General features: G+C 39.6%; 1 protein-coding gene across 2 annotated transcripts in view; it reads right to left on the bottom strand.

Annotated features, from left to right (window-relative positions):
• RSF1 (remodeling and spacing factor 1) overlaps window positions 1-27,728 on the bottom strand; it is a 65,377-nt gene that overhangs the window by 33,301 nt on the left and 4,348 nt on the right. The window contains exons 2-5 of one of the 2 annotated variants that reach the window (XM_072850850.1): window positions 9,884-9,975; window positions 5,353-5,445; window positions 4,381-4,586; window positions 2,177-2,334 (exon numbers count right to left, since the gene is read on the bottom strand). In XM_072850850.1, coding sequence (XP_072706951.1) covers window positions 2,177-2,334; window positions 4,381-4,586; window positions 5,353-5,445; window positions 9,884-9,975 — 549 coding nt within the window. The remainder of the gene's footprint in view (window positions 1-2,176; window positions 2,335-4,380; window positions 4,587-5,352; window positions 5,446-9,883; window positions 9,976-27,728) is intronic. The other variant, XM_072850851.1, reaches the window with a different exon arrangement.

Here is a 27,728-nt window from a genome sequence, read left to right as displayed (position 1 = left end):
ATTTTATAATATTTTCAAATGCAAAGCATGTATACAAATTAGTCTCAGCAATTAGTACAGCAGTGAGAGATGCATCTCTAAGGCACTGGAAGCGATAACATTTTGAAGGCTCAAGGCTGGTTTTTTTCCCCTTCACAGAAGTGGTCCCCACTCTGAGCCCTTGTAACATAAAAGCCACCTCTTTAAAGACATTTGTCTGTAACAGTGAGAATGAGATATTTTTCCTGTGCCCGAATTCTTCCATCCTCCCTTCACTTCTTTCTGTCTAAACTCTATCCAACCATTTCTTCCCATCACCTACTCCTTTCTGCCAAACTTCTAACATCAAGGATCACCAGAATCCCCAAAACTTCTCTATACTGAAAATCAACAGTTGTTCTAGTTTAACTCCCTGAACTGCTCGTAAAGCGTTTAATGTATACGGAATGACTCAGCTGATGCACAAGTTGTCTTAACACTAGTTGAGTCAATCAATCAGGCTAGTAAAAAACACGTAAGCATTGGTTCAGTTTACCTTAATTTTGTATGAACTAATTTAATGCTATTTGGGAAGCAGCCAAAGCAAACAGGTATCAGTTCTTCCCATCTGTTTTCGCTGTACCTTAGAAGGGCTTTGAGTGAAGTCCTTGGATTCATAGGAAGAATTACTAAAGCTTCTCAGCTGAAAGGCTCTAAGTAGTGGCCTGTGAATGACTGCGCTTAAATCACTGCACATGTAAATAATTTCACTATTCACTACATACATGGAACTAGTGCCTAGGAGAGATTTCGCATCGATACACAGCCTAATGCAAATACTGACCCAGGTGAGCGTGCCGTAGAATCTGGGGACTTATCTCCAGTGGGGACATTTATTAAAATGTTTTCAAATGGCTCCTCCTGAATTCAATGTAAAGCAAAATCGTATCTGAAGTAGAGATCTCGATTAGATGATTTAAGCTGGCTTGACCAATTTTTAGTGAGACAAAGGCAAGATCAGTACTTGGAGTTAACTCTGCAGCGTCAGTAACTAGGCAGGTTATGGTGTCGCTTCTATGCACAGTTAGATATTGGAAATGCCTCAGACTGAAAGACAATTCTGCTGGTGTTCATCACAATTCACTGCAATTTCTACAGTAGCCTTTTAATGCTTCCACAACAACTCAAATTTTATCTAAATGTTTCCTTTATTTCTTCTGTTCTACACTGTTTGTTGCAAAGAATGAGAATAAAATAGCAAGTCTTTCTCTTTGATACCCAGAAGGCCTTGGCTAATTCCATATATCACATTAACTTAAAGAGATTTGGAGAAACCCATACTAACACAGTGGAATCCTTACATCTTGTTTCTGATTGTGAAAATCTTTTCCTGTATTTTAACAAAATGATAATACCAGGTAGTAACCGGGGTAAAATTACTTGGGATAACAAGCTTTTAGCTTTTCATAACCTAAAAAGGTCAGATTCTTGTAACACAAAGTACTTCAGGCTAACCGATACTGATACATAGTAAAACCAATGCACAAACCAACAAGGCAGGTAAGTTGTTAAATATGTGCAATGACATGATAATAAGGAAGGAAAAAAGGTTCTTTGTTAATAAGAATAGTGGAGGCAGCCAAGGACCGCTTCACTTCTGAAATATTTTAGTATTTTAAATTATTTTAACTTAAGCTGATGTCTTCTTGAAAAATCATGTAGATTACGACACATTTGAGGAAGCAACCTATAGTTTTTGATTCAAACTCAAAAGCAAAAATAAACAAACACACCCAATACTGTATTGATTTCAATCATGGCATTGCACAAACAGATTTTTTTTTCTTTTTAAAATTTTAATGTTGCTGGAACAGGAAAACTTTGGCAACAGTTCAATGCTCCACAAAAAACATACAATGATGAGTATTTACAGTATTATACAAAAAGTACAGCAAAAATAAAATTACTTAGAAAACAATTTATACACAGCTCTCTTCTTATAAATAAACTCTTGAGCCTAAATGTGTACTAAAAAACCTCCAATAATATTTATCATTTCAAAGTATTCGATATTTACCTGATTTACTTTGAACAGAAACATTTTTCTGGGTTGTTTTTTTTTTTTAAAGTCCTAATCTAACACAGTAACTTTTCAGGAAGTTGAAAATTCTAATATTGCCACAGCACATTTAAAATTTGAGAAAAGAAGGCAGAAAACCTTGTGTAGATGCTTCTTCACCCTTTTTGGTGTCTTCGTCTTCTATGCTTGGGCTTTCACGTGATGAATTCTCCTGCTGAGAATTGTTGTTTTTCAGCAGGGCAGGATCAATTTGTGCTTTCAAGAGCTCAAGGGTCTCGGCAAGCTCATTGCGGTTTCTAGATGACAGAAGAAAAAACACAGTGTCTGATAAGCCACTTACTCACCCCAAAGGGATTCATAAAAAATAAACAAACACCATCTGCTTAAATGAATGCTGCCCTGAAAACCTTCAGAGAAACAGAGTGAAATGCCTGTCCCACCAGAGTGGCTGCAACTTCGCAGTCAGAAACCTTCCAATTTATCCATACCAAAATAAAATCATTTTTTTGGAAGGACCTTATCTATCTCAACTCAAGTCCTGTTGGATCTGGATCCAAGCTGCTACTATTATTGTTTTATTTATTATCCTCTTACCAATCCTCACTGATTTTTCTTTGCAATTTCTTTTTTCTCTCAGCAGAGAGGAAGTTGTAGGTTTCTGCTCCTGCACCAAAGGACCAACCACATCATTCAAGTGCAATTTTCAAAAGTAATTAAGTAATTTAGATACTTTTTACAAGTACCCATCCTAAGCACAGGTAGCAAACAATACAAAGTTGTCTAGAAAACTCCAGCTACTTGAGTTTTGATAGCGAGAAAATGTTCCTGCATCTCTATGCGTGCGAATCTCAGTGCACCGTAACTCCTTATTTAAACTGGACATCTAACTATAAAAAACAACACTTTGATGTATAATGAATTTGAGCAATGATTAAACAGAGTTTTTGTTTCCGTAAGAGACCAGAATAATAAGGCGCCCACGTTTCTTTTTTCAAAGTCAACGTTCAGCAATTTGTTTTGCCCAGGTTTACAGAAAAGGAAGAAGCCTGGAAGTGCCACAACCCTGAGATGTGGAATCTCACGGGTTTAAAACCAGTTCAGATTTTACAATGTGTTACTGTGTTTTTCTGCTGTGAGTGTGGAGCGTCACAACTTTCCCAGCAGAACCCTGATTTCTTCCGCTTTTGGCATTGATCTCCAGAGTCTATAATGCACAGAGATAAAGATATGAGAAGAGAGGTAAATACCGCTCAGCTCTTGATTGGTTTGTTTAGACACATGTACTTCATTCACCCACAACAGCTGTCTAAATTTCACAGGTAGTAACGCTTATCATTTTATGGCCCGTTGATAGTGGTTTACACAGTTTTGTATGACTCCCTTGGTTACTAAAGTTATGGATATGTAAACAAACTGCAGATATAAAAATTAAAATTTAGAAACAGAATTAAAAAAAGACATTTGACTTTTTTTAGATCTATTTTTACATCTCTCTGTACTTTTTAAGTCAAGAGTTGATTCTGCTGAGTTCAGTTTAAAATCCACTTGGACTAATCAAATTTAAAAAAAAGTTTACAGGGAGATAAACTAAAAATGGATAACTGGTAGATGTGAAACAAATTTCAAACTAATTCTTTTTCCAATAAGAAAGATCCCATATACTTTGCATAGAGTAAGAAAGTGAAAAACAAAATGTGTTAACAGGAATCACAAAAAAAGCATAAATCTGAAGCTAAAATATCATTAAAATATTAACAGATCAATCTGCAGCAACTGAGACCCAGAGGCACTGTCATCTACACGTCAGTCTGCATCAACGTCACACACCTCATCTTTAGTGATCTAAGAGCTGAATACTACTCCAGAAGATTTTTCATGCCTATTTGTATTGTCAACAGTTTTGTAGTTCCATGAAGTTAAAATTGCAATGTAATTCCCCCAAGAACAAAACTGTCCACTTGTAATTGTCTTAATAGGGCAGAAGTTAAAGAAGCAAGAGTCCTCCTCCATTTCCTAAGGCATTAGCTAGCCAGTGAGCAATATGGAGCCATCGTCCTCAAGAGAGTCTTCTCTTAGTACCCTTTCCCTATATCCATTGCAGCTTCATTAAGCAGAAAACAAATTACATGTTGGCTATTACCAACAAATCAGTGAGTTATTTCTGTACATGGTTTTTCACTAAAACACACATGTGAAGGCAGAAAACCCCACTGTCATGAATCCTACTCTGTGAGAAACGGAGTTTTATTGAAATAAATTTTTGAACTCCAGTCACAAAGAGCTAAAAACCCCTATGAAATAAGAAAAAAAAAAAGAAAAAAGGAAATTTAAAAAAGGAATACCTAACAATGCACTTCCACGTGGATCCATCCTGGTCATCCTGTTCTTCTATGTACATCCTCACATTATGCTCTTGATCCAGCTGATACCAATACATCAGGCCATCCTTGTCTCGACCGATGGGCTGAAGACGCATGGCATCGGCATCCTCCTCGTTAATTATATTCTTAAACTTCAGATTGTCATCAAACTGACATTCACAGAGATACTGAAAAAGTGAGAAAGTAGGAAGACTGTTAAAATATCAAAATATAAACAAAAACAAGAAAATCAGCTCATTTCCTTTCAGTGTAATTTGGAACTTCTTTTTAGGCCTCTCTCTCTATTGGATCTGCCAGTTAGCTATAGCTACTGTTTTTTTTCCAGACCATGTTGTTTTTACAGGAGATAATTTTTATTTGGGTGTTGTTTTTTTTTTCCTGGCCACCTTAGAAAGTTTATTTTTAAGGTGGGTTTTTTTTGTTTTTTTTTTTTGTTTGTTTGTTTTTGTTTTTGTTTTTTTGTTTTTTGGTGTTTTTTTTTTTTTTACACAGTACAAATGATCTCATTCTACAATAAAACACATTCGTAACTTGGAACCAACCCTGACAGTCTTCTCAAGACTTGAAAAGATGAAGTCCCATCTTTGCCTCTGGAATTCAAACAAGCTTATATAATTGCAAGCTAATAAACATTTTAAAAAATGTACTGCACAGGCAAATAGCTACTGACAAAACAGTAAGTACCAAACAATTTTCATACAAAGTTTCATACCAAGGCTGAAAAACATGCAAAGTGTTGCATTCACCTTGGGCCCAACCCACTACCATGAGCATCATGCCTCTTACAAGATCAGCTCCACATTTAATACATCTGCTTACGGTTCAGTCAATCTAAATTTGAAAGACGTTTAAGGGAGTGAGAAAGCAAAATCTCCCAGATATTTAAGCAAATACGTAAAAAGTCCTTTAGAAACCTAGTTGATGAATGTGTACCTTCAGAATCCCCAGTTTGCATTCAATACTCATTTCTAGGTATCCTTTTTTTTCCATCTCCCAAGCCCAAGTGCTGTTGAATTCTTGGCATATCTGTCACAAACCAAAGAAAAAGATTGCTAGGGTTAGTGGAGAAAAGCAACTTTAAACTTTTATATTAATAGTACCTTTCTGCAGTAACAATTATACATGATCTCTTCAGGACTGCAAGTCAGAAAGCCTCACACAAAAATAAAAAATAAAACTGAAGTAGGTTGGGAAGCACTGGCAAATCTCCATGGAAGGATATATCATTGAGGTCCTGAGTGCCACCAGCTTCTCTAAACCTCTGAAATTAAGCAGCACAACTCTGAACTGGGATGGTATCCCTGTCTTTGCTGTGCAAAATCTCCCATTTTTCTATTTCTAACTTGTCTATTTAGAATACAGATTCTCTCAAGTTGATGTGATTTCTTATTACGTGTCTTTACAGCACTTAGCACACAAGCTGCCAAGCTCTCTTGGGGCCCCCAAGTCCTACAACTGTATGGCAGGTAACAAACGCAACTGATATTCACTCCACACTGTGGAATTATTATTCTTTAGAAAATGCTAAATATCTTGGGCCTCAAGCCATTTGATAAATATTTTAAAATATTGTAAGTATAGCCAATTTCAATTTACTTAAAGCAAATAAATTCAGTGACACCAATATGGGGAAAAAAAAACAGAGCACGAAAGAAAAGTGGCATTAGAGGATAAATAGATTGAATCAGCGGGAGCTCCAATAATAACGGTGGAGAAGGAATTCCCTCTCCTCCTAAACAACTCGGACATGCTTAAGACAACTCTGATGAACAGAGAAGAGCTGCTTATCCATTGAGGACATATAGTGGGATCTCCAATCAGTGAGGCTATTCCAGTGGAAATACCCATTAGGAGGCGAAAGCTAATCACAGCTACATCTCCAGTCAAGATCATTCTGAAATGCCAATGTTGAACCATGACTGTCCAAATAAGCACACAAGGTACCGCTGCCCTTCAGTCTGCAAGGAAGCAAAGCCCTGCTGAATGGACTCAATCAAAAAAGTGTAGTCTCCCTATCACCAAATTAGTATTAAACACGCGATACAGTCACCAAGCTACTTAAAAACTTGTAAATCACATCTGAAAGCAGCTTTCTCTGGAAACAGCAGCAAAAATAACCCCAAATTTCACCCACCAGAAGTACAGATCAGCTAATTTGCGTTGTCAAACTCCACGGGGGCTACAACCAAGAAAGGTGCTGCTACCCCTCCTCTGTCCCCACGGCCATGCCAGCTACCCTCTGCTATCCCTAGCACTGACACCAGTTCTTAAGTGACCCAAGGGTAAGCCTGCAATTAGATTGGCTCAGCCACACCATCTAACCACATACTCTGACTTTAAACTACAGCCTACAGAGAATGGTGAAGAGAGTGCTCTCTGGTCACAATGAATCCTGCTGGAGAGCGGTTTGTCCTGCTCCGAGGTTAAGGAACGTTACACGGGTACTTCTCTGATGCAAAGCCAAAGCTCACAGCGAGAGACAATCGCTGCTCACTCACAAAACAAGGTTACTCTCTCATTTTCAACCATGTAACGTGAAGAACGCTGGGAAACTGTATGTCAAAACCCTTGAGAACGGCATGTGCCAGTCGCTGTTCATTACTTACTCATTAAGTATGAAAGCAATAATGAGAAGTTTCATGTGCTGCGGAAGTGTATGATTGTCAAAGCAAAAGCTCAGAGACATCAGAGCTGATGAAGCATCTGTTCAAACCAAAATGACTACATTTCAACAATTAAAAACCAGACGATCGTGCTTTCTCCTGACAAGCTGTCACAACCCTGAACTACAGATCTCATTGATTCAGGCTCCGCTGAAATGTTAGTCTCTGCCTTCACAGAGAGGGACGTTTCACACCGATCAAAAACCTGCAGCGTGCGGGAGCAGCTGTCTTCTGCATGCTAAAGAGTGGTCATCACCTTCCCACCCTACAAGAAACGCTGAAACGTATCTCTTTCAAATATTTCCAAAGCAGCTACGATGGCAACCGACACTTAGTATTACCATGCTCCACATGTTCATTTTAAACCACGAAAACAGGAAGGTGGAAGACACAGCAGAAGAGTCTGCTTGGGTGGGACTACAGACACCCAAATTCTAATAATCGGAGCAGAAAAGACAGTGTGTTCAGAACGTGCCGATTTCACGGCTGAAGGTTCCAGACGGACCAGTCCAGAGAAAGCTTATCGGTATAAAAACGCAAAATATGTTTGACAATAGTCAAGTACAGCATTTTGCCAGGAGACAGTGCAGTCTGCGTTAACTCAACTACGCGTTTCTCAAAAAACAGCTAAGCTGGACCATTGCTTTTAGTTCTTAAAACGTTTAGGACAAGCCAGTTCTTTACCTCGGTCATACACGACCACAGACATTCCTTGCGCAGAGGAGACAAGTCAGATTCCTGGAGCCCTATAGCCATTTTCTTCCAAAAAAGACTAGTGTGTATGGTGGTGAGCCAACTTGGGTGGTTCAGCATCGGAAGAGGGAAGGGAAAGAACTCTCCACTGCCACGTTCACTTCCTACCCCAAAATATATTTATCTGTCAAAATACCAGCCACAGCTCGGAGACAATTTTTTGTGATGCTCTTTATAAGCATGACAGCCAAATAAAGCATATCTTATAAACAGTTGGTATATTAAAAAAACATAATATATATATGCATAAATATTAAGAGCATGTAAGTTTGAGTGCCCTCCACTTAAAGTTTCCTCCTAAATAAGAAAAGAAAATGGTCACATCTAGAATGTGTCAAACCCTGTTTTATCAAAGCAACACATTAGTAGATTCTAACAAAGGAAAAAACAGGTCAACATCGCCTCTTAGCGTGTGTCAATAGCATGTCAAACAATACTGCAGGCATCTAGGAAGAATGCTCTCAATGGTTCCACACCTTTTCAGTTTTTCCTGACTTTTGTGACATTTCCCAATACTCTTCGTTGTTTTTCTAAATTAACTGTACTCCTTTGAAATGGGGACAACATTAGCATACCTCTCTAATTAGTTATATTCAAATTCCTTTGTTCTTCAAGGTTCCTTTGAACCACTGCCTAGAATAAGCTTCAAGTTAGCTCTGGAGCCTGTTAAATGAAGTAGAATTTATTACCGCTTACTTGTTCTTAACAGGGGCATGTGGGAGGGTTTCCTTACACTTTCCCATCCTTTCAACGCCTGCTGAAGGAAGATTTTCCAAACTACTCCCTCATAAACTCGTTTTCTCCCTCTGCTTTCTGCTTACCACACAAGCGGTAAGTGGCTTCAGTGGGCTACATAAGTTCGCTAGTCAGGGTTGGGTTTTCTCAGCTTGCTGCAATGGCTTTTTGGTATATTAAGGAATTTAACGCAATTCAGTAACCACAGTACTCGCTAATACATGAAGTACAGAAAAGTTACATAAATTATTACCTTATTATTTTAAAGCACCATCATAAATACTTTATGACTGGTTAAGAGGTTAGATTTAACCTAAGGCCCTGCAGGAGGTTATTTCCTGACACACTCCTGGTCCTAAAAACATAATCATCTTAAGACTACACAAACCTCAAGACAAATCTCTGTCTCTGTAAAGCTTACAGATAGCACTTTGTGGGGCAAACTGCAACTGGATTGGCCAAGTGCCATTATTTGGATCGTCGCTATTACCATAACACTGTATTTTCAAGTAAGATGCGATCATGGCTGTACAGACAATACCAAGACTACATTTTTGTGGATTAAAAGACCCATGGAACATATCCAGAGGGGAAATAGTAACCTATTCATTTTGCATATCTGTGTATTTTTATCTTCTAAAGCAGTGTAAATTCTTTAAACTGAAAACTATTTGCACATAAGGTGCCAACAATGGCATAGCCACAATTAAAATACCAATCTAGGATTATGTAAAACAATGGGATGCTGTATTTTTACTGATGCATAACTACATTTGCATCTTAGCTGCGCCATTCTGAGCATGCAGACACAAATCACTGCAATACTTTCACTTATCATTAACACATGCTACAAGAACTCCGTACGGCTAGTCCCTGTATGAATACCACCAAATCACAATAATTAAATCATATCCAGACAACTGATACACGAATGAATTGTTACTGTGTAAATCTCTCTGCTCAATTTAGCCTGTTCGCAGGCTACTAAATCTCCTCCTTTATTTAGGGTCTTAATGCTCAGAAGAGTATTTTACTACCAAGTATGAAGGTGTACACTCTTTTACATGCAGAAGATATGGTCTGTTTGCAGAGATTTTTTTTTTTTTTTTTTTTTTTTTTTTTTTTTTTTTTACACAAGCCTAGGCAGACAAAGTTAAGCTGGGATCTTATGCAACTGAAGTCTGGGCACGCACATCAATGTTGGCCACAACACAACCCCAGGCTCACTATAATTCATTCCAGGGATTGCTGACACAACGGCTCATCATAACCATATTCCAGCACTGCAGAATAATACAACGCGCATATTGTACCTTGATCAAATATTTTTCCCATCTGTCTGCTGTGACAGACTTCCCAATCTTTCTCATCAGTTTCAAGTGAAGCTCCACCAATTCTTTTGGAACTGCAGTATTGAGAGAGAGAGAGAAAAAAAAAAAAGAAGTTATGAAGACTGCTGCAAATACACTTCAACGCTAAACAGTGATAACACTGAAACACTGTGACAAATTGAGAAAGCTTAATAAAACATAGTAACTTAAAGTCTGCAGAAGAGCAGCCCCGCAACTGAGAGATGGAGGAAGGTTAATTTAATGGCATGGGTCTTTTTGCTTAGATTTACATTTAGGATGAGCATTGCCCTTCCTGCGCCCTTCCTTAAACTCAAGGAAACAGACCTCAGTGATAAATATGTAAAAATTCTGGCAGCATTAAAACCACAACTGGACAGGAACTAAGCCAGCCAAACACCTACAAAAATACTACCACGAGCCGCACACCTGCAGCGGCCTCCAGAAACCCCAAAGCCGTCTTCCGCACCATGACGGGAATATCACTGAATCCAAACTATTTTGGGAGAAGTGTTCCAGAAACTCTGTCCTCCCAGGTGTACCTTTGCTATATACTTACTCTCTTTTGTACTGGAGGGACAGAGCTGGGGCTTGAGGGGTGGAGGCCAGAACTGCTGCTGAATACAGCTGCACCAGTACCATCATAGAATTAAAGTTTTCCAACCAAATTTTACTTATCTCTTAGTGTATGCTCCTCAGATACACCTTCAACATCTCCTCTTAGCTCCCGTTGGTGATTTATAAATCAATCTGGCACCACCAAGTGGCAAATTTGCAGAACATCAATTTTATAAGCTAGAGAGTAGTATAACTTTTTAAAAATATGTAACTGATAATTATTAATGCAACTATATATGCCCAGCGACATGAGCTTTCTTGTTTGTAATTTGTCAAGAAAAACAAATTTATTGAGAAATGAACTAATTTGTTTTTAATTTGTTTGTAATTTATTGAGAAATTAACTTTTCAAGTACTTTTATTTCTGTACTCTTTGCATACAATTTTATTTTCTGAAAGCATTTTCATTACTCTATGCACATGCGCTTTAAAAGTTTAAAACCCAAGAACGTTTATGATCATAATTTCTAGTTACAGTTTTTCTGGTGGTCTGGTAGCACTACTTGACGCAGGATGAACAGCTGGGACACCAAATGTGTTTGTCTGAAACTAGACATTACTGAGATGCTATTTCTTTATCCAACATTTTAGTCGCTGTGTGAATCTTTTCAATATTTAATTTGATGTCACCTAACTGATATTTGTCTTTCAAGCAAATGCCTCTCTTTACGGGTGAACACAGTGATTTGGTAAAGTACTAGTTTGATGAAAATGCTTGTGTTATTTCAGAAGTAAATCACTGCTGCTGGTTTGCAACCAGAAATTTAATACACCAACTCCTTCAATAAATACGTAAAGTAGCAGCCTGGTACCCAAAAAGACACTTCCTTTAAATGTAAATAATTCATAAGCAACTCTGAACTAGCCCTGACTTCTTCTCTTTTATGCCATTTATATTATTTCCATTACCTTTCCATTCCATACTGAAGAAACCTAGCACATCTCCTCCTTGGTTTTCCTGAAAATTGATGCATTTCATAATTTTAAAGTACCACATCTTTTAAAAGGAACAAGATCAAAGGTCTTAACCCTGCCGAGCACTTGGCACTAACAAAATTAAGCACAAAGCACTTCATACACATATACAATTCTATCAAAGTCAACTTGTACAATTACACCTCAGCTTGGGTTTGTGTGACATGGAACCGAGCCAGAGTATTCAAAATCTTGCTGGATCAAAGCTTTTGTTCCACGTCTTTGTTTTTAATCAGATCTCTTTTTAATGGATACATACTGATCGGAATCCTAGTTTAAAGAAGCCTGGGTGATTTGTTTCGAATAATCAAATCCCCAGTCACCAAAAAAATCTTTGCTAGAGCATTAGTCTTAGAAGGAGTGGAGAATTTTTAAAATTCAAAAATTGGAAAGTAATTTTGCACACCCCTGGTTGGCACTTACTGTGATTTGTGTTAGTACCTATAGAAACCTCACTTCTCTTCTGAGATTCCAGCATTTCAGCTCTTGCATTTCTAGGATCTTGATGATGTATCAATGTGGTTATTTTCACAAATAAACTTCACAAAACATTTCAGATTAATTCTCCATTTATTTATTACACTTTCGAGATGTTTTTCGTGTATTGTAACAATACTAATGATCGGATCTCCAGGCTGGCTTTTCCCCAGTTCCCTAGTAAGCGCTCAGAGGAATCGCGCTGCGCTTGGAGGAATCGCACACTGTCCTCTTTGTTCTAAGGAACGAGGTGGGAGTTTCGGAGAAGAAAACTCATGTCCAGTTTGCAGGCAGAAACAAGGGAGCGTGTGAAGCGCAGCCTGACCAGCCAGGGTGCCTGAACTACAGCAGGAGCAGAAGCCTATGGGACTGAGAAACAAACTCTGCATTGAAAGCAAAGTAACTGTAAATAATGTATGGATCACATGCAGCAACGTACATCTGACTTACCCAGAAGGACCAGCTCGGGGAGGGGTGGTAGAAAATCCATCCCTTCCCAGAACGCTTACTTGGCCAGGAGCAGAAGTGCACTAGTAAACGAGACTAATGTTTTAGTCGTCTCAGAAATGCGTTGAACCTCCGTAACTTTAAATTAACTTACTGTTGTTCAGAATATAGAGAGAATTCTTGACAAGGGTTCGTTGAAGTGGGACATCAATAAGGATCAACACTCTTCTAATCCTACTTGTAACATACCAAAGATAATGAACATGAGATGTAATTACTTTTGGGTTGTGGTGGTGTTTGGGTTTTTGTAAACAACAACAGTAGACTGTCATCTCCTTTGTAAAATATCATCTCCATTCAAGTGGAACCTGCAGCACTCATTTCAGGAACTCCTACGATCACCTAATAATGTTTTGCGTTTGTTAAAGTTTCACGTAAGGGAAGGAACAATAGATACCAGATTTCTTGCATAATAGCCATTCTGTGCAAGGTTTTGGCCAAAAAAAGTGTGATGGAACATATACCAAAAAACCCTAAATCTGAATGATATTCTCAAACTTTTATGAAACTTTGATCTCTCTGGAAAGTAATACAGTAGCTCTCTAAAACCTTCACAGAATACACTTCAGTGGTGGAGAAAATGCCAGGACTCTGTGCACAAGGCTAATAAAAATTGCACAGAACTATTTTAAAAGAAAAACTGTTTCAAAGAATCATGTATAATTAAACCATGGTGCCATCTGCTAGATATTCAAAAATATAGACTTTTCATAGGAAGAAGCCATGAGTCAGAAAGAATGAGTCACTGTATAGACAATTATAGGGCTTCTGGTGGAGTTTAGCCCATTTGTTAAGCCCTGCACTTTCCTGGAGGGCAGGCTCTTGTCTGGGCCTCATACAATATCCTTTGAGCACCATTCTATCTACTCCAGCATTTCAGGGAACGTCCCATACCTCAGTCACACATTTCTAATAACTTTGGGAAAGACAGAAAACTGAAACAGAAGACAAAAAGTACGAACACATGGAAACCCCATTATTTGGTTAGAAAAGCTGTAACTTTTAATCTGCGGTTGTGCAGGTGTTTCAAAGAGCTGGTTGTGGGTACCTATTAACACCTTCCCATATAACCATAACCCCATTTCACCTCTACTTATTTTCCCTGCCAAAATTAATACGCTCACAGCTGAACACTCCAGAAATAAAGGGGGAAAACAGAAAATGTAGACGACAGACAAAGGCCTGACTCTGGAGGGAGGATAGGAAGAACTTGTTATTCGGAAAATGATTACAAATAAAAAGCTTTGTATCAGATCTGGAGTGCTGGATGCGGAGGGGAAGATTAGAACCACGGTGTGTGCAGTCCCTGTTATTGAAGTGGATTGCAAAACCTATGCCTCCCCTCTTCCTCCAGAGATAAGGGAAAGGCACACCGAACCCCTCATGCTGTGGGGACATTGGGAGAAGGGAACAAGAAGTAACTTTTTGGGATGCAAAGACTGCTGGCAGTTTTCATGCTTCATGAACACAAACAGGTCTTCCCAGTTACACTAGTAAAATCTTTTTCCATGCTAACTTGTTTTGGCAAGTGGAAGAAAAAAAAAAAGTGACTCATAAGATATACACGGCAAATATTTCCATTAACAGTTTGCTCTTTTTCACCTTTCTGCCTTGACCAAAATTACCTCTGCACGCTATGACTTCGCTGTCAAAACCACCCTAAGCAGGTGGGAGCTGAGATCGACAGGATCATTAATAATCTCCCACCTCCCCTTCTTTTCTACTAAGGGAAGCTAGCCCACAGTAACCCATACCAAATTGCTGTGTATTAGCTACTGGCAGCCTGCACAGAGTTTAATGGCAAGCAAATACAGGATAGCTTCCACCATGTTCCGCTCCCTCCGCTGTCAGTGCTGGAGGGAGCCGTACTAGCGGCACGTGCGAGGGCAAGAGCATCCACTCAGACATTGGTGAAGAGTTACTATGTGGTCAATTTACCCTTCAGCCCATCACACAGTAACCATGCACTTCATTCCCTTTACAGACAAGCCCTTATGCATAAATCTACTTAAAACCAGTCGGCTGCATCCCTTACGAAAGGCACAAGAGTACCCAACAGACAAGCGACCACATTTCTAACGTCTTTAATATTCTCCTCCACTTTTGCGTGCAAGTCTGAAGTCCCATGAGCAGTTTGAGGCAGCAAACACTTTGTCTTCTAGGTTAGTTTCAACCAAAGATAAGTTCCTCATCGGGGTCATTAAATAGCTAGCAAAACACTTAGGAAAAGAAAGGGGACAGGATCTCCTTCAGCAGCAGCGCTGGTTTATGCCAACATAAATATTCTCTAGCAACTAACTTGTTTCTTCTCTCAACTCTTAGTATAAGGAAAATGAGAGATCCCTATAGTTGGGATGTATTATTAAGAAGTTTATAGACCGTAGAGAAAAATGATGGCCTCCGTATGAACTTGGCATGATAAATGGAAGGACGAAACCTCTAGTATGAACCGAGCAAGAAGTTACAGTGAAGCTCTGACAAGTAACTGTGATAATAAGGAGCCCCACGTTCAAGCAGCAAGCTTGGCATAAAAAAATCTGAAGCATTTGACCTCTATAGTGTTTCCCAACATGAAAAAGCAGTAGTTCCTGTTCCAAAGGACAATCTAAAGATCTTATTTTCCAGCTGAGTCACTTGATGAGTATTATAATCCCACCTCCAAGTTGTGTGCCCATAAAAAAAAAAAAACAAACACACACACACAGAGGAAAGGGGAAAAAAAATGTAACCGCTCTGCCTCCCGAGTGAATGAAAAGAGCAATCAAACATGCTGTAATGAAACCGAAGATCAAAACAGAAAGAACAAGTCACCAAGTAGCAGTTTTATATCCTGTTCCTAGAAAGATTTTGGCAGGCATTAAAAACAAACCAACCACGCTCACATTTAAATGACTTTGTTATCCTAGGAAAGTGCTTTGAAATCAGGATGCTCAGCAACTAGATAATTTTCATACAAATAACCGAGTACCTTTATCTATCTTATCCGTACCAATACCTATTAGAAGACTCTCTGCTTGCCTGGACTATTCAGAGCACATGCCATTCTAACATTACTCAGCAAAGTTAAGATTATCTTGCTGATAAACCCCCTCCCACCCATCCCCATGCAAGGATCCCAGCTCACCACCTCTTTCCCTGCCGCCTGCGGATGAATTGTGACCAGCGTGGATAGCGCTTTGCACTGGGACCAAAAAGCCTTTTCCACCCCCAGTTCTTTTAGCGAGTTGTGTCACCAACCTAACAGACCTTGCTATCAGAGTTGCATACCGACTCCACTGCATTAGTCCTCCCTGCAACTGGGATGTGACCTTAAAATTCAGCTCTAATTTTAGCTATGAGATTATTTTCAAGTATTTAGAATTTATCACCTCTTTGTCAAAATTGTTATTGAGCACCTCCCATTTTTTTTTATTCTACCCTCTTCCATTGCCCACAAATCAATCTGATTATGCTTGTGCTCTCTAATGCCCACCCTACCATCAGTCACCTTCTCACTATACCTGAAACAGAGATTAAAAAAATCATACACATTGTCATCAGCATAACTCTTGAAGCTGGAGTTAAAAACCAGCTTTAACAAAATCCCTACACAGCTGTTTTTCAGCAGCCCTTTAGCAGTTAGAAGATGGTTTAATCTTTCACAAGGCCTCTCTGTTTCATTCTCTGGATATTAAGTTCCTAGCAATGTTGGGGTTTTTTTAAGCTAATATATTAAGCAACAGCAGAAAGGTTAACAAAAGGAGACTGATGTTAGAATAAAGCATAAGATTTAGGAAGAAAAGCATGCTGCACTGTGCAATGAAAAAGAAATGGAGGTAGAAAAAGAAAAAAGGAAAATTACTTTGAAAACAATGCAGGAAAAAATAGCACATGATCTATTTTAGAAACTGGAAATAGCCCAGGGAAGGAAAGACAGCAAATAAAAACCCAGTTTACTGCCGCAAAAAATGTACTGAATAAAAAATGGGCTCAAGTCCACAAACCCTGGACACATGAGCAGCGAGTGAGAAAAATCAGGCAATGTGCAAACAAGCAGACTGCACTGAAAAACAGGTACCGAAAACATTTTTAATTGTAACATTGCCATTGTTCACAGTTAAATCACTTGCAGTGACCACACCGTGCATTTCAACTATCAAAAATCAAGAGCACTTGACTTGCTGATCCTTAATTCATGCATATGCAAACACTTGACTCTCTGAAACTGTGGGGACCACAACCTATAAAAGCAAAGACATGGCAGCACAAGGTTCTTTCATTCTGGCTAGTAAAAATCAGGAAATAAGGTCTTCTAAAATGACTCTGGGATTCTCTTGCCTGCTGAGGCATCTTAGTCTCCAATATGACCGAGACTTTCAGACTATGAGCAGAAACTCCTCCTCATTTCCTTCCTTAGCACTGAACTGTGTCATTATAATTCTCAAATAAAGAGTAGGTGTGACAAAGGTGAAAGGTAATCACGAAGATTACACTTTCGCAGTGGACTCTGGAGTGCTTCACAGCTCCTTGGTGCAAGTCTGCACCCCCACGGCTTCCCGATACACTGGGATAAGACCACTTCAGAGAGACTGGGTTTTTTCACTGGAAGACCACCCAGCAGGGAAGAGCGGCAGTGGATGGACTCAGCATGCCCAGTTTGGGCACTGGGAGCCAGCCTTTGGAGCACGCTGCAGAATACACTTACCCACACCGCAGAGATGTAAGGTGCCTGTGTTAGGCACCAAGGTGTCTTACAGAAAGCACAAGCAGAGTTAGGAGCCCTAGTAAAAAAAAAAAAGCGGGTTGATCAGATGGGATTCTTCAACTCTCCAATAGGAAATGCTGAAGAGGCACATCTCTGGAAACGCAACCCCTCTCCAGACAGGTCAGTAGCAAAATCAAGATTTACACCCAGATCTCAGCCTGGACTGAGGCATCTGCTGGCCATTAAAGTCATGGGAGACCCGTTCACACTTACCAAAAAGGATGTAAGCAAAAGAAGTCGAGACGGCAACGTTTACCTTTTGATCTAACACTAAGTAGTTACATAGCCATTCAAGAAATGGTAAAATTGAATTCAGCACCTTCATTCACTCTCAGAAGGTTCAAAATTACAACTCCCACTCCTAGGAGGGTGGCCCAGCCACCAGACAAGAAGCTAGAAAAGAAATGCAAGATTCAAGGGCCCAAAGAAAGGAGAAGAAAAGGAAGCATGACTAATTCCTGTGAAAAAGGAGCCTGAGCTTTAGTCCCTACTCCTAGCTCCCCGAGTTTTGTAGGTATTTTGCCATTAAAATCTTGGAAAGGGCAGCAGTACAGCAGTAGGATTCATCTAAGCAAATGTAGATATTTACACCTGAGCTAGTTCCATATAATCCATTTCTAGCCCACAGAGAGAAAGACACTTTTAGGAAGAGTCAGCTCATCCTAAAGTAAACATCTGAGCTCTGCTAAATACATTTGGTGAGATTAATTCTGTTGTAGAGCGTTTGGCAAGTTTTTCCAGTGAAAACCACTGTATGTAAGGACATGGGGAAAGGTCTTTGGAATACAGGAGTGTTACCAGGTACTGGGGGGTACATCTCGTTCTTAAATGGTTACCTAAGCTCTTATGCTCCCCTTTAGACACAGAATTACCATTGCAGATCTGACCTTAGTTCATAAGGTTTATCCATGCACAGACAAGTCTGGCAAACAAAATCAATTCTCTAAGCATGGCGGCATTTAACTTCAAGAGAAAGAGCATATACCCTGTGATATTAAACTACATTAAAGTATCCTCAGTGCAGTGAAATAAGTGAAAATCAAGATTAAACATATGAACATAGAGTTGCATACATCAGTAGTTAAGGAGGCTTCAGCTTCATTTAGTTTTATTCATGTAACAAATTAACAAGCTTCTTTTACTGTGTTCTATTAGAGAGTAAGTTGAATGCAAGTCCTTTTGTAGTTCATTATATGAGAATAAGGACAAATTTAAATGCTTTTTAATTCTTTACTTTGTTTAGTTACTAGAAACATCACGCTGGTGTTAATTTTGCTAAATTTCACAGGTACTGTCCGAGAGTTTTCTTCAACGTTAACAGAAAAAGGAAGTTGATTATACTATAAAATCACTTTCTCCCACATCTCTCACTTGAATAAAAAGGCAATATTAAAAAAATCAGAGCCGGCTGAATAAAAATCACTTTTCTAAAACAAGTTTCATTCCCAAGGTTAGAGGTTATCGTTCCTCAGTCTTCAGCGGGGGGGGGGGGGGAAACTCAACAACAAACAAAAAACAGAAAGATGTATCCTTTTTCATATATCAGATGAGATCTACTATGAAGATATTACTGCCCTTTTTCGTGTTCAACTTTAAAAATAGCGTGTTTTTTCTCCAGGCACTGGTGATCCAACCTGCACTTCAAATAAGTCTCATTTATACTCTGGGATTCACCGTTTCGTCTTTCATTCACTCAACAACTTTACTGAACGATATCAACAGGTGAATGTTTCTTGGCAGTTTCTCTGTAACTGTCAAATATCGCAGACACCTTTTCTTGAAAACCTAGTCTTGCAAACTTAGCCTCCCAATAAAAAAAAATATTTTTAGTTTACTGGACCCTAAAGAAGTACAAGAACGTAACCATGATACAAAGATGTAGATTTTATATTTTGCAAAACATTCAGCAGTGCCTAATTTCTGTAGAAAAATTGAGTACTACTCAGTAAGCGTTCAGTATTTTACAAACAGCAGCGTTATGTGAGCACGAGTTTTCTTTAAGGATCAGCACAAGCAAACTTTGAACGTGAAGCCAACACAAGTCATTCTGCAACGCAGAACACACTTCCCCATCAGTTGGAAGTAAGTAACTGCACATTTGTTCTGCTCTAAGGTAATGTCAGTTCATTAATTTATCAGCAGTGCATATGAAAATATAAAATATTTTAAAGAAACAACAGAGATCCAGAAAAAGATGCACCACATTTCAGAGACTTGGGCTAAACAGTCATAAGAGAGCAACATTTCTAGCAGCTGACGAAGAGTCCCATGGAAGGCAGCAGACACACAGCTAGATGAAAGTAATTCTACAGATGAATTAATGATCACAAGCCTAAAATTTTACAAGTGTAATCCTATTAGCACAGAATTTGAGGCTTCTTTTAAATGGTTTCACAGCTAGTAGCAACTTTTCCTCCATTATTTCTTAAGAAACGCAGGGAGCAAGTGAGAACAGAAATTTAAGAAGCAAAACTGTCCAAGACAACTGCCTGACAAAGTGCTAGTAGTACATAAAAACAGTGTGGTTTTTGAGCAACTTTCTTAAGCTTAGCTCTAAAATAAAGACTTATTTAGACTTCAAGAAAAAGCAAACCACTTATGTCCTTATGAGAGTTGGTATTTGAATCTCATATGAAGCGAGGATTCACAGAAGTTTCATTCTTTGAAACACCCAACTCTTAAGTACAAACTTCTTTGAGCAAACTCATGTTTTGACCTGCTGACACTGTGAAAGTATCTATCCCCGTTAACGTAATTCTTTTAATTGCAAGAAACAGTTATAACTTTGGGGCTGTTGCAGCTTCACAAGAGTAGCCAAGACTCTTAGCTTTGGGGTCGACATTACCTACTGGCTGCCTAGGCAGATTCCAAGCCACAGACCAGTTTGCCAGACTGGCAGCACTGTTTCCTCTCCGTAACTCAGGCTCAGTTGCCGCCAGCCACCTTTTACACAACTTTTAATATGAGCTAGAAAGATAGATGAGGGTAACAGCCTAAAGGGATGATGAGTTTCTCACTACCATTTGCATATTGCCATCACTCAAAACTCATGTTTGAGATACAAACCTTCCAACCTAAACAACCATGTGTAGATGCTATCAGGAACAGGGAAGAGCCTGGCAGCTCGCATCACAGGCAGAAAGTGCCACAATATAACGCACACCAGAACCTTCCCACAGAACTGCCTTCCTGAAAACACAACAGTATCCAAAAAACACAAAATATGTGACATCGGAAGATCCTTCCCTTCCTGTACGGCACAAAACAGGTAGAAAGAAAGGAGAACAAATCTTGGCAGTAGAAAATGTGCTTATGCATAGCATTTGGAAAATAAAATCATGAGCCACACTGCATATAACCCAGCATGCAGTTTGACAGTGACCACCATCTGCTGTTTCAGAACATGGGTAACGAAACCCCACAGCACACGTACGAAATGACCTGCCCCCAGGTGATCTTTAAATACTCCTTTTAGTTAGAGCTTGCTTTAACGTAGAAGCAAAACAAATTGAGGAATTCTACTTTACTTTTACCACAGTGACCAAAAAAAAAAATCTCTTTCTCTACCCAGCTTCCTGTTGGTTAATCAGTTTAAGGTTTATGATGATGCTTTCCCTCTCAGCCAACGACCACTTTGGATGCCGACTCATGTTCAGAGGTTGACTGAGCTGCAACGGTTGAGTGATGCATTCCTCGATGTTCCTCTCACCCTCTGCCAGGGAAGGCTATCAGGGATGCACATAAAGCAAATCCACTCCTCAGCTAGTCCTAACTTAAAAATCGACAGCATGAACACAGACCACCGGCAACATCAGTTTGCATTAACGTGTTGGACTGCAATGGCTAAAAACATACTCCGTGGCTCACCTGACTCCTCCTGCCACAAAAAATAAAGTCAAAGAAAGGGCTGGGCACAAGAGTTACTATTTTGGTCATATCAGGTAAGGTTGCTGCGGAACACAGGTCAATCACTTTAATCAGTGACCTCTCTGAAAGACTTTGCATCTATATATAAGTATCTGTCAAGCATGATGCATCTATCCATGCTTCAAAAGAACTATCCATGCTTTCAAAAGAAAACAGCAGAATATTTTTCTTTGGAGAATACCTAACACAACTATCAGAACTATGAAATTACACTCTCATAAAGTTTATCAAAACCAGATGCAAAAGCTCCTTCCTTTTGATTCCCTAAATCTTTGTTAGACTCTTTAAAATGTGCTAGTCACTCTGTTTTCCACTTCTGTACTCTAATACGAGTTTGTATATTTTTACCATCTGTATTTCTAAACTTTTTCAGAAAGCCGAAGGAGTATCTAAGCCTGGAAAGGCAGTATGCTTTCACATTATTAGCGTGTTCCAGTACATCATTTCCTAACACGTCAGTTTTATCGTATTTCATCGTTATTGCCAGAAAGGCAGCATAATGAGAATAAAGATATCACAAATTAGCCTAATAATGACACCTTATGCAAAGAAGTTATTTAAGTTCTCAGCAATGTAAATTTAATCCTTGTATTGTCGCTGATGATTTTACACACCCATGTTTCCTAGATTTTTTTCTTTTTAAGACTCTTCTCTGTCCATATGCTCTCCAAATCCACCTTGGACTTTCTAGCTTCCTTCTTTCTACTGCCAGCTATGAGTATGTTCTCCTCCTGGACTTCACCAGGATTAGATGTCCACCTTTCAAACAGCTTCTGCTTGGCATAAAAACTTGGACATTTAGCCCTTACTCTTATTTTCACCATCCTACTCCCATTTGTCAGACAAACATTCAGAGACCTCTACTAGCTTTGCAAGCACGCTGCATCTAGCACACAGCATTTTTTACTCCTTGACTTAAGGCTAGTCCTTCTGGTCTCCCTTCTGATAAAAGTTAGGTCTTCCAAAAGCCCCCTTGTTATTGTATCAATTTTTCTTACTTGCTGCTAACCTTTCTTAACCTTCATGCAGATGTTATTTAGGAGGTCAGCTAATACTGTCTGCTACAGAATTTGTCTAAATTTAAATCCGCATTTCGAGGGATAGTTTTGCCACTTACTGGAAGTATCTTTTGCAAAGCAGGGCATTCACATGGCCACTTCAGGCCAGCTTAAGCTAGGTCCCTTTCAACTACCACCTCCAGACAATACTGAGTGGTTTTGGGTGGGTTTTGTTGCTGTTGCATCCTGCCATGCAGCTTTCCACCTTGGATGTTTTCTTGCAATGTATTGTTGATAATTACAAGAACACCACACTGCAAGCTCTGGGATCAAACTAAAATTTCCACACTTCTATCATCCACTAATTAATATGGCTTTTGTGAACCATCGCAGTTTGTTCTCAGGAGGAAACCATTATAATCCTGGTAGTCATTAATACTAAAAGGCAATGAATGTGCCCTGGCACTTATGCTACTAGATAGCTGTAGATGAGCTGGAAAATAGCCAGGGCAGTACCAGAGGGATGCTGAGTGGAGTAGGAGATCAAGTGATTACTCACACACAAACTTTAACAACCAACTTCATTCAGCATACCACTGGTCCAGGACTTTGCCAACCAGCACCGACCCTTAGGACAGAAAAACAGTATAGCCTAAAACAACCAAAAAAGCCGCAGTGCTTCATGCTGATAACCACCGTTTTCTTGGAAAAGGGGATTTGCAAAGCTGGGACTGGTGAGGTACAACGTGCTTCTTATCTATTCTTCACATATCAATCAAGCCTGGGAGTTCAAGGGTAAGCAGCGCTTTTCTCCAAGGTACTACAACAACTAAATGATCATAATGGAAAGAAATCTAATACTAAAGCACAGCTGCTGAAACACAGGAATCTTTAGAAATAGGCCTTCCCTCACTTCAAGGAATGGTTTGTTTTCCCCAAACCATTACAGAAATCAACAGGGCCACAATTTCAACTGTAGTTCTGAGAAATTCTCTGCTGCTCGAGTTTTAAGAGCTTTGTTTGGCTCTTGGGGAAGAGAAATAACTGTATCAGGCTGACAGCAAACTGCATATATGAGAGACTGACAAATGCTAGAGGCTACTAAGAAATACTTTTTAATGCTAAAATGTTTGTCAAGCTTTGTAGAACAACTGAAGCAAAGGAGAGTTCATTGATTTGGGGAGAAGGGGGAAGAGGAGAAAGGGTAATGAAATAGAGTGGTAAGATCATCTTCGTGTTATGAACAGCCACAGACCTTGCTATTCCACAGCTGGAACAAACTACGCTCTTACTGCAAGGCTGGAGGAAACAAAAACATATACACACCTTTGTATGAGTTTTATTATTTCTCAATTATTTTAACATTTGGAACCAACCAGATGATTTTATTGAACTCCACAGCCAAAGCCATCAATGCGTCATTCTGCCCCAGCACTGGGGCCCAAGCGGGGAGCAATGAAGAGAGCCTGTGGCGCAAGGGGAGGCTCTCCCCACTGCTGCTCCCCAGGCAGGCAGCCCGGCAGCTTCCCTGCCAGGATGGGTGAGCTCTGCAGTGCACTGGCACAGACCCTCTGCATCAGGAGATACTACTGCAATGCTTCAGCTCTCTCCCCAGCTGCACACCTGCATCTCCTCCCAGAGGAGCACAGCAGAGGTCGGCCTGTGAGGATACCAGAGGACACTTGGCCCAACTATGGGAGATATGCATGAAGTCCTGAGTATCTCCATCAACTCCAACTGCCGTAAACCTGGAGGAACGCAGTTGTACCACTAAGAGATGTTGTATGGCCCAGAGCGAGATCTTGACGTTAAAATGGATACTTTCAAAGAACTGCAAGACAACTGGCTTTGAGGCAGCAGTGAGCACATAGTCACAATATTCTTCAGCAGGATATTTATTCATCATCTTCCCATCATCTGCCCCTTCTTGCCAGTTCAGTCCCTTCAGTAGCTCCTGTCCTCTCCTTCACCCCACACAAAGAAAGTCTTTCTGTCATTGCCTTCTGCCTCCAGTAGGATAATATTACCAAGTCACTAAGTAGGTTCTCTCCCCTGCCCCCACCCCCAAATCTACCAGGTTTCTGCCTGAGGGATACAGTCCATCAGCTACTGAAGAGCACAGAACCACCACAAATAGTTATTCTGTTTTAATCTTCATATCAACAGTACTATGAGTTTTCCAGAAGTTCCCATGAGCTTCTCAGTTTAGTACAGGCCATAAACAAGCTAATCTAAATGTCAGCTTTGGGATGGGCTCAGAATTGCGTGTACCAGGCAGTGGGCACTAATAATTGCACACGTGTATCTGTGAACTGTTCTGACATGAGACAACACTAGCTTGAAGTAATCCCAAACAAGAGAAAAAAGTTGCATTCATGGTAGTTGTAGAAAACTTAGGAAGCCCCTGAGCTACAAACATGGATGCAGGGAGAGTATTCTGAAAAACTCTTACAGCTTCTGCAGACCTCTGAAGTTGGCCAGGGCCAAGGACGAGGTACAGCACTGCTGGATTGCTGGACAAAACATAACTTCCAGCTTATATGTGATGACAGTGTCACACACAACTCACTTTGATGTTTATAAAGTTCTCTGATACAGATATACCACAATACAGCTGCTTTCAGTAAACGTCATCTTGCACTGGCCAGAAAAATTTCCACCGGCATTCCCGGATCTTACACACTTGTCCTGAAACAAGCCTTAAGACTGTGAGTCGGAAGTATTGTCAGAAGTTTTTCCTCCAGTTCTGTACCATCCAAAGCGTGCTGGAATTCAACAAAGCCACCTACCAAAAGCGTACCACCCTTCCTCGATGGAGGCACATGGTCCAACAGAACCTGCATAATCCCTAGGAGGGCTGCGGTTTGGCAGAGGGGCTCAGATATCCTGCCACAGCTCATCTGTGCCTAGAGAGTGGCATCCTGAGTTCCTTTTTTGCATTCCACATGGAATTCTGTCATGTCTTTCAGATAAGTAGTGTTACTGGAAGGAGACTGAACTGCTCGTCTGCCCAGAAGTACAGTCTTTTCCTGTCTTCTATGTAGGATCATAAAATGATGTGGAGTCTAGCTAAAACGAGCATTGCCAGCCTAAATACGGGAGCACACTCAGGTGAGCCAACACACCAGCTCAACGCACATAAAGATATGAAGTCTCGCCACGGAAAAACTAACAAAATAGGAATAGTTAAAACAAAGATATGCATCCATACTCTATTATGAGATAATTAATGCCAAGGTAAACTTAATTCACTTCTTAAATGAATAACTGAAAAGCACATGCGGATAAGGCATGCTGACTTAAAGTCATATTAATCTAAAGTGACTGAAGTGTGGACAAGAGCAGTTTATTCTGCATTAGAGACTTATTTGCCATGAAGTCGGTACAAGAATGATTACCCCTGCTACTTACTTTCTCAGAATTTAACCCCGTTATGCTGTTTGAGAATTTCAGCTACAAGCCACTGGAGTCTACCTTCAACAAATCAGTTAATTTGACGGCTAAAAACATGAAAGGCGTAGAACTTCCATCATACTCAAAGACGAAAGAAGCACAGAAGTAATACACCATGTTCTAAGGTTTACTAGATACACTTTTGTTCTCCAATAGTTTGTTACTGAGTTAAAAAAACTGCATTTTACCAATAGGTGGTGGATTAATGGCTTTGGCATAAATGTTTTGGTTCAGTCCCTAGGTGCAGCAGGAAAGCAATGATCTACTTATATTCCACCTATACACAAACAAGTTCAGCCTGCATTCAGGTGATAGCTACTTGACTGATTCAGAAGAGCAGTTAGATTTCTTACTCAAAGGAAAGAGTGTGATAAGATACGAACACTCAGACCTGCAGAGCAGATGAAAAGTGTTCCCTCTGACTAGCTGATACAGCTTTACGGCAGAAGCAAGTTTGTAATATCGATATCTCCACGCGCTTAATATGTTTAATGAAGAAGAATCAGCCATGTATAGTGTGTGAATAAACTCCACCCACCCAGCATTACAGACACTACCAACATGAGATGTCAGAAGTTGTTCATTTACATGATGACACCACATGAATTAATCTTTCTACATTGAAACCACTTAATAAATCTCAAGCACAGCATCAATTATTAAATTTTAAGTGAAATAGTGTTTGACAATACTTCCATATCATATTTATCGCCTACTTTTCATACTAACCAATCTACTGTGGATATTACACGTTACTGCAACGTTATCATGACTTCACCTAAGAGTCGCATCAACCCCCATACCTCTGATCAACAGTACACAAACATGCTTGATATCAAACATTGAATACAGTAAAAATCAAATCACATTAACAGAACACTGTGCTTCATTACCCTCTTCATTAGGAACAGACCTAATCTTGAGCTTGAAAGTCTGTCAAACACCTTGTCATTAGATACGGTTGGCTTTTGCTTGCTATATTAAACAGCTACAGAGCTTCAGGTATGTTTCTCCCATACAGATATTCAACAGCAGTTTAAGTCAACATTAATTGTTATTTCTTCAGAGAATGGTAAGAACCCTTAAGCTTAATGCTGTAAAGCTTTCCAGAGATACTGGAATGACAATAAAGAAACCTGACATAACCCACTGAAACAAATGACTTCAGCATCCAAATTCATTTGAAAAGAGAAAAGATGTTAGGTGTCTAGAAGATTTAGAAAATATACAGCAGCCTGTAAAACATAACTTACTGCTTTGGAGCATGGTAGCTCCAAAGACTATATATTTTTTCAGTTCTACAATGTAGTATCAGGTATTCTCCACTGAAAAAAGTTAAAGAAACTATAAATGGCTTCACAGATTTTCCACAAGCTACCTGCCATTAACCTCAGTTTTCATTACAAAGACAGAAAAGGGGAAGGGGAGAAAAGATTTACAAAAACGGGCCTGCTACCAGGCATCTGCATCTCATGATGTCTTTCTTTACACCTCTTAAACCTGAGCCAACATGAGAAGAGTGTTTTTATTATCAAACTCCAAACACACGCAACACCTTGGTGCTGTAATTAAGTGACAAACTTCTAGGCTGGGTCAATCTGTCAGGGCGATTGTCAAGAGTCACAAGAGATAAAGAAGTCTGAGCTGCAGTGAGGATACAGAAGAGTGCCTCAGACTGGACATCCACACACCAAAACACACTTGCTGTTTTCAAGACGGCCTTTAGCATGATCATTACCAGCAAGATTTTGATGCAAGTTCACTATTTTGCTACAAGAACATGCAAAGCCTGCATATTTGTTACCATTTCAATCAAGAACAAATCGAACCCCATACTGCTAAGAAAAGCCTGCAAAAATTGATGAGCTAACACAGCCTAACAGACTTCGGAAGATGCTATTCACCTCTGGGAGAGGTTCTCCCATTCACACACGAGGGAACCTGGCAAACCAGCAAGCGTTTTGCGTAGTCATGTGTAAAATTAGATCTCTGTTGTGCAAGCTAACATTCTACTAATATTTTCATTCACAAGAGACCAAGTGCTTAATTAACATTTATACCGATTCTCAAGCTATTTACCGACACAAAGGAGGTGGTGATTCGATATCAT

This window comes from Ciconia boyciana, chromosome 1, assembly GCF_034638445.1.
Source record: "Ciconia boyciana chromosome 1, ASM3463844v1, whole genome shotgun sequence".
Lineage (NCBI taxonomy): Eukaryota > Metazoa > Chordata > Aves > Ciconiiformes > Ciconiidae > Ciconia > Ciconia boyciana.
The sequence above is the reverse complement of the archived record's forward strand: the minus strand, read 5'-3'. Positions and strand labels throughout refer to the sequence as shown.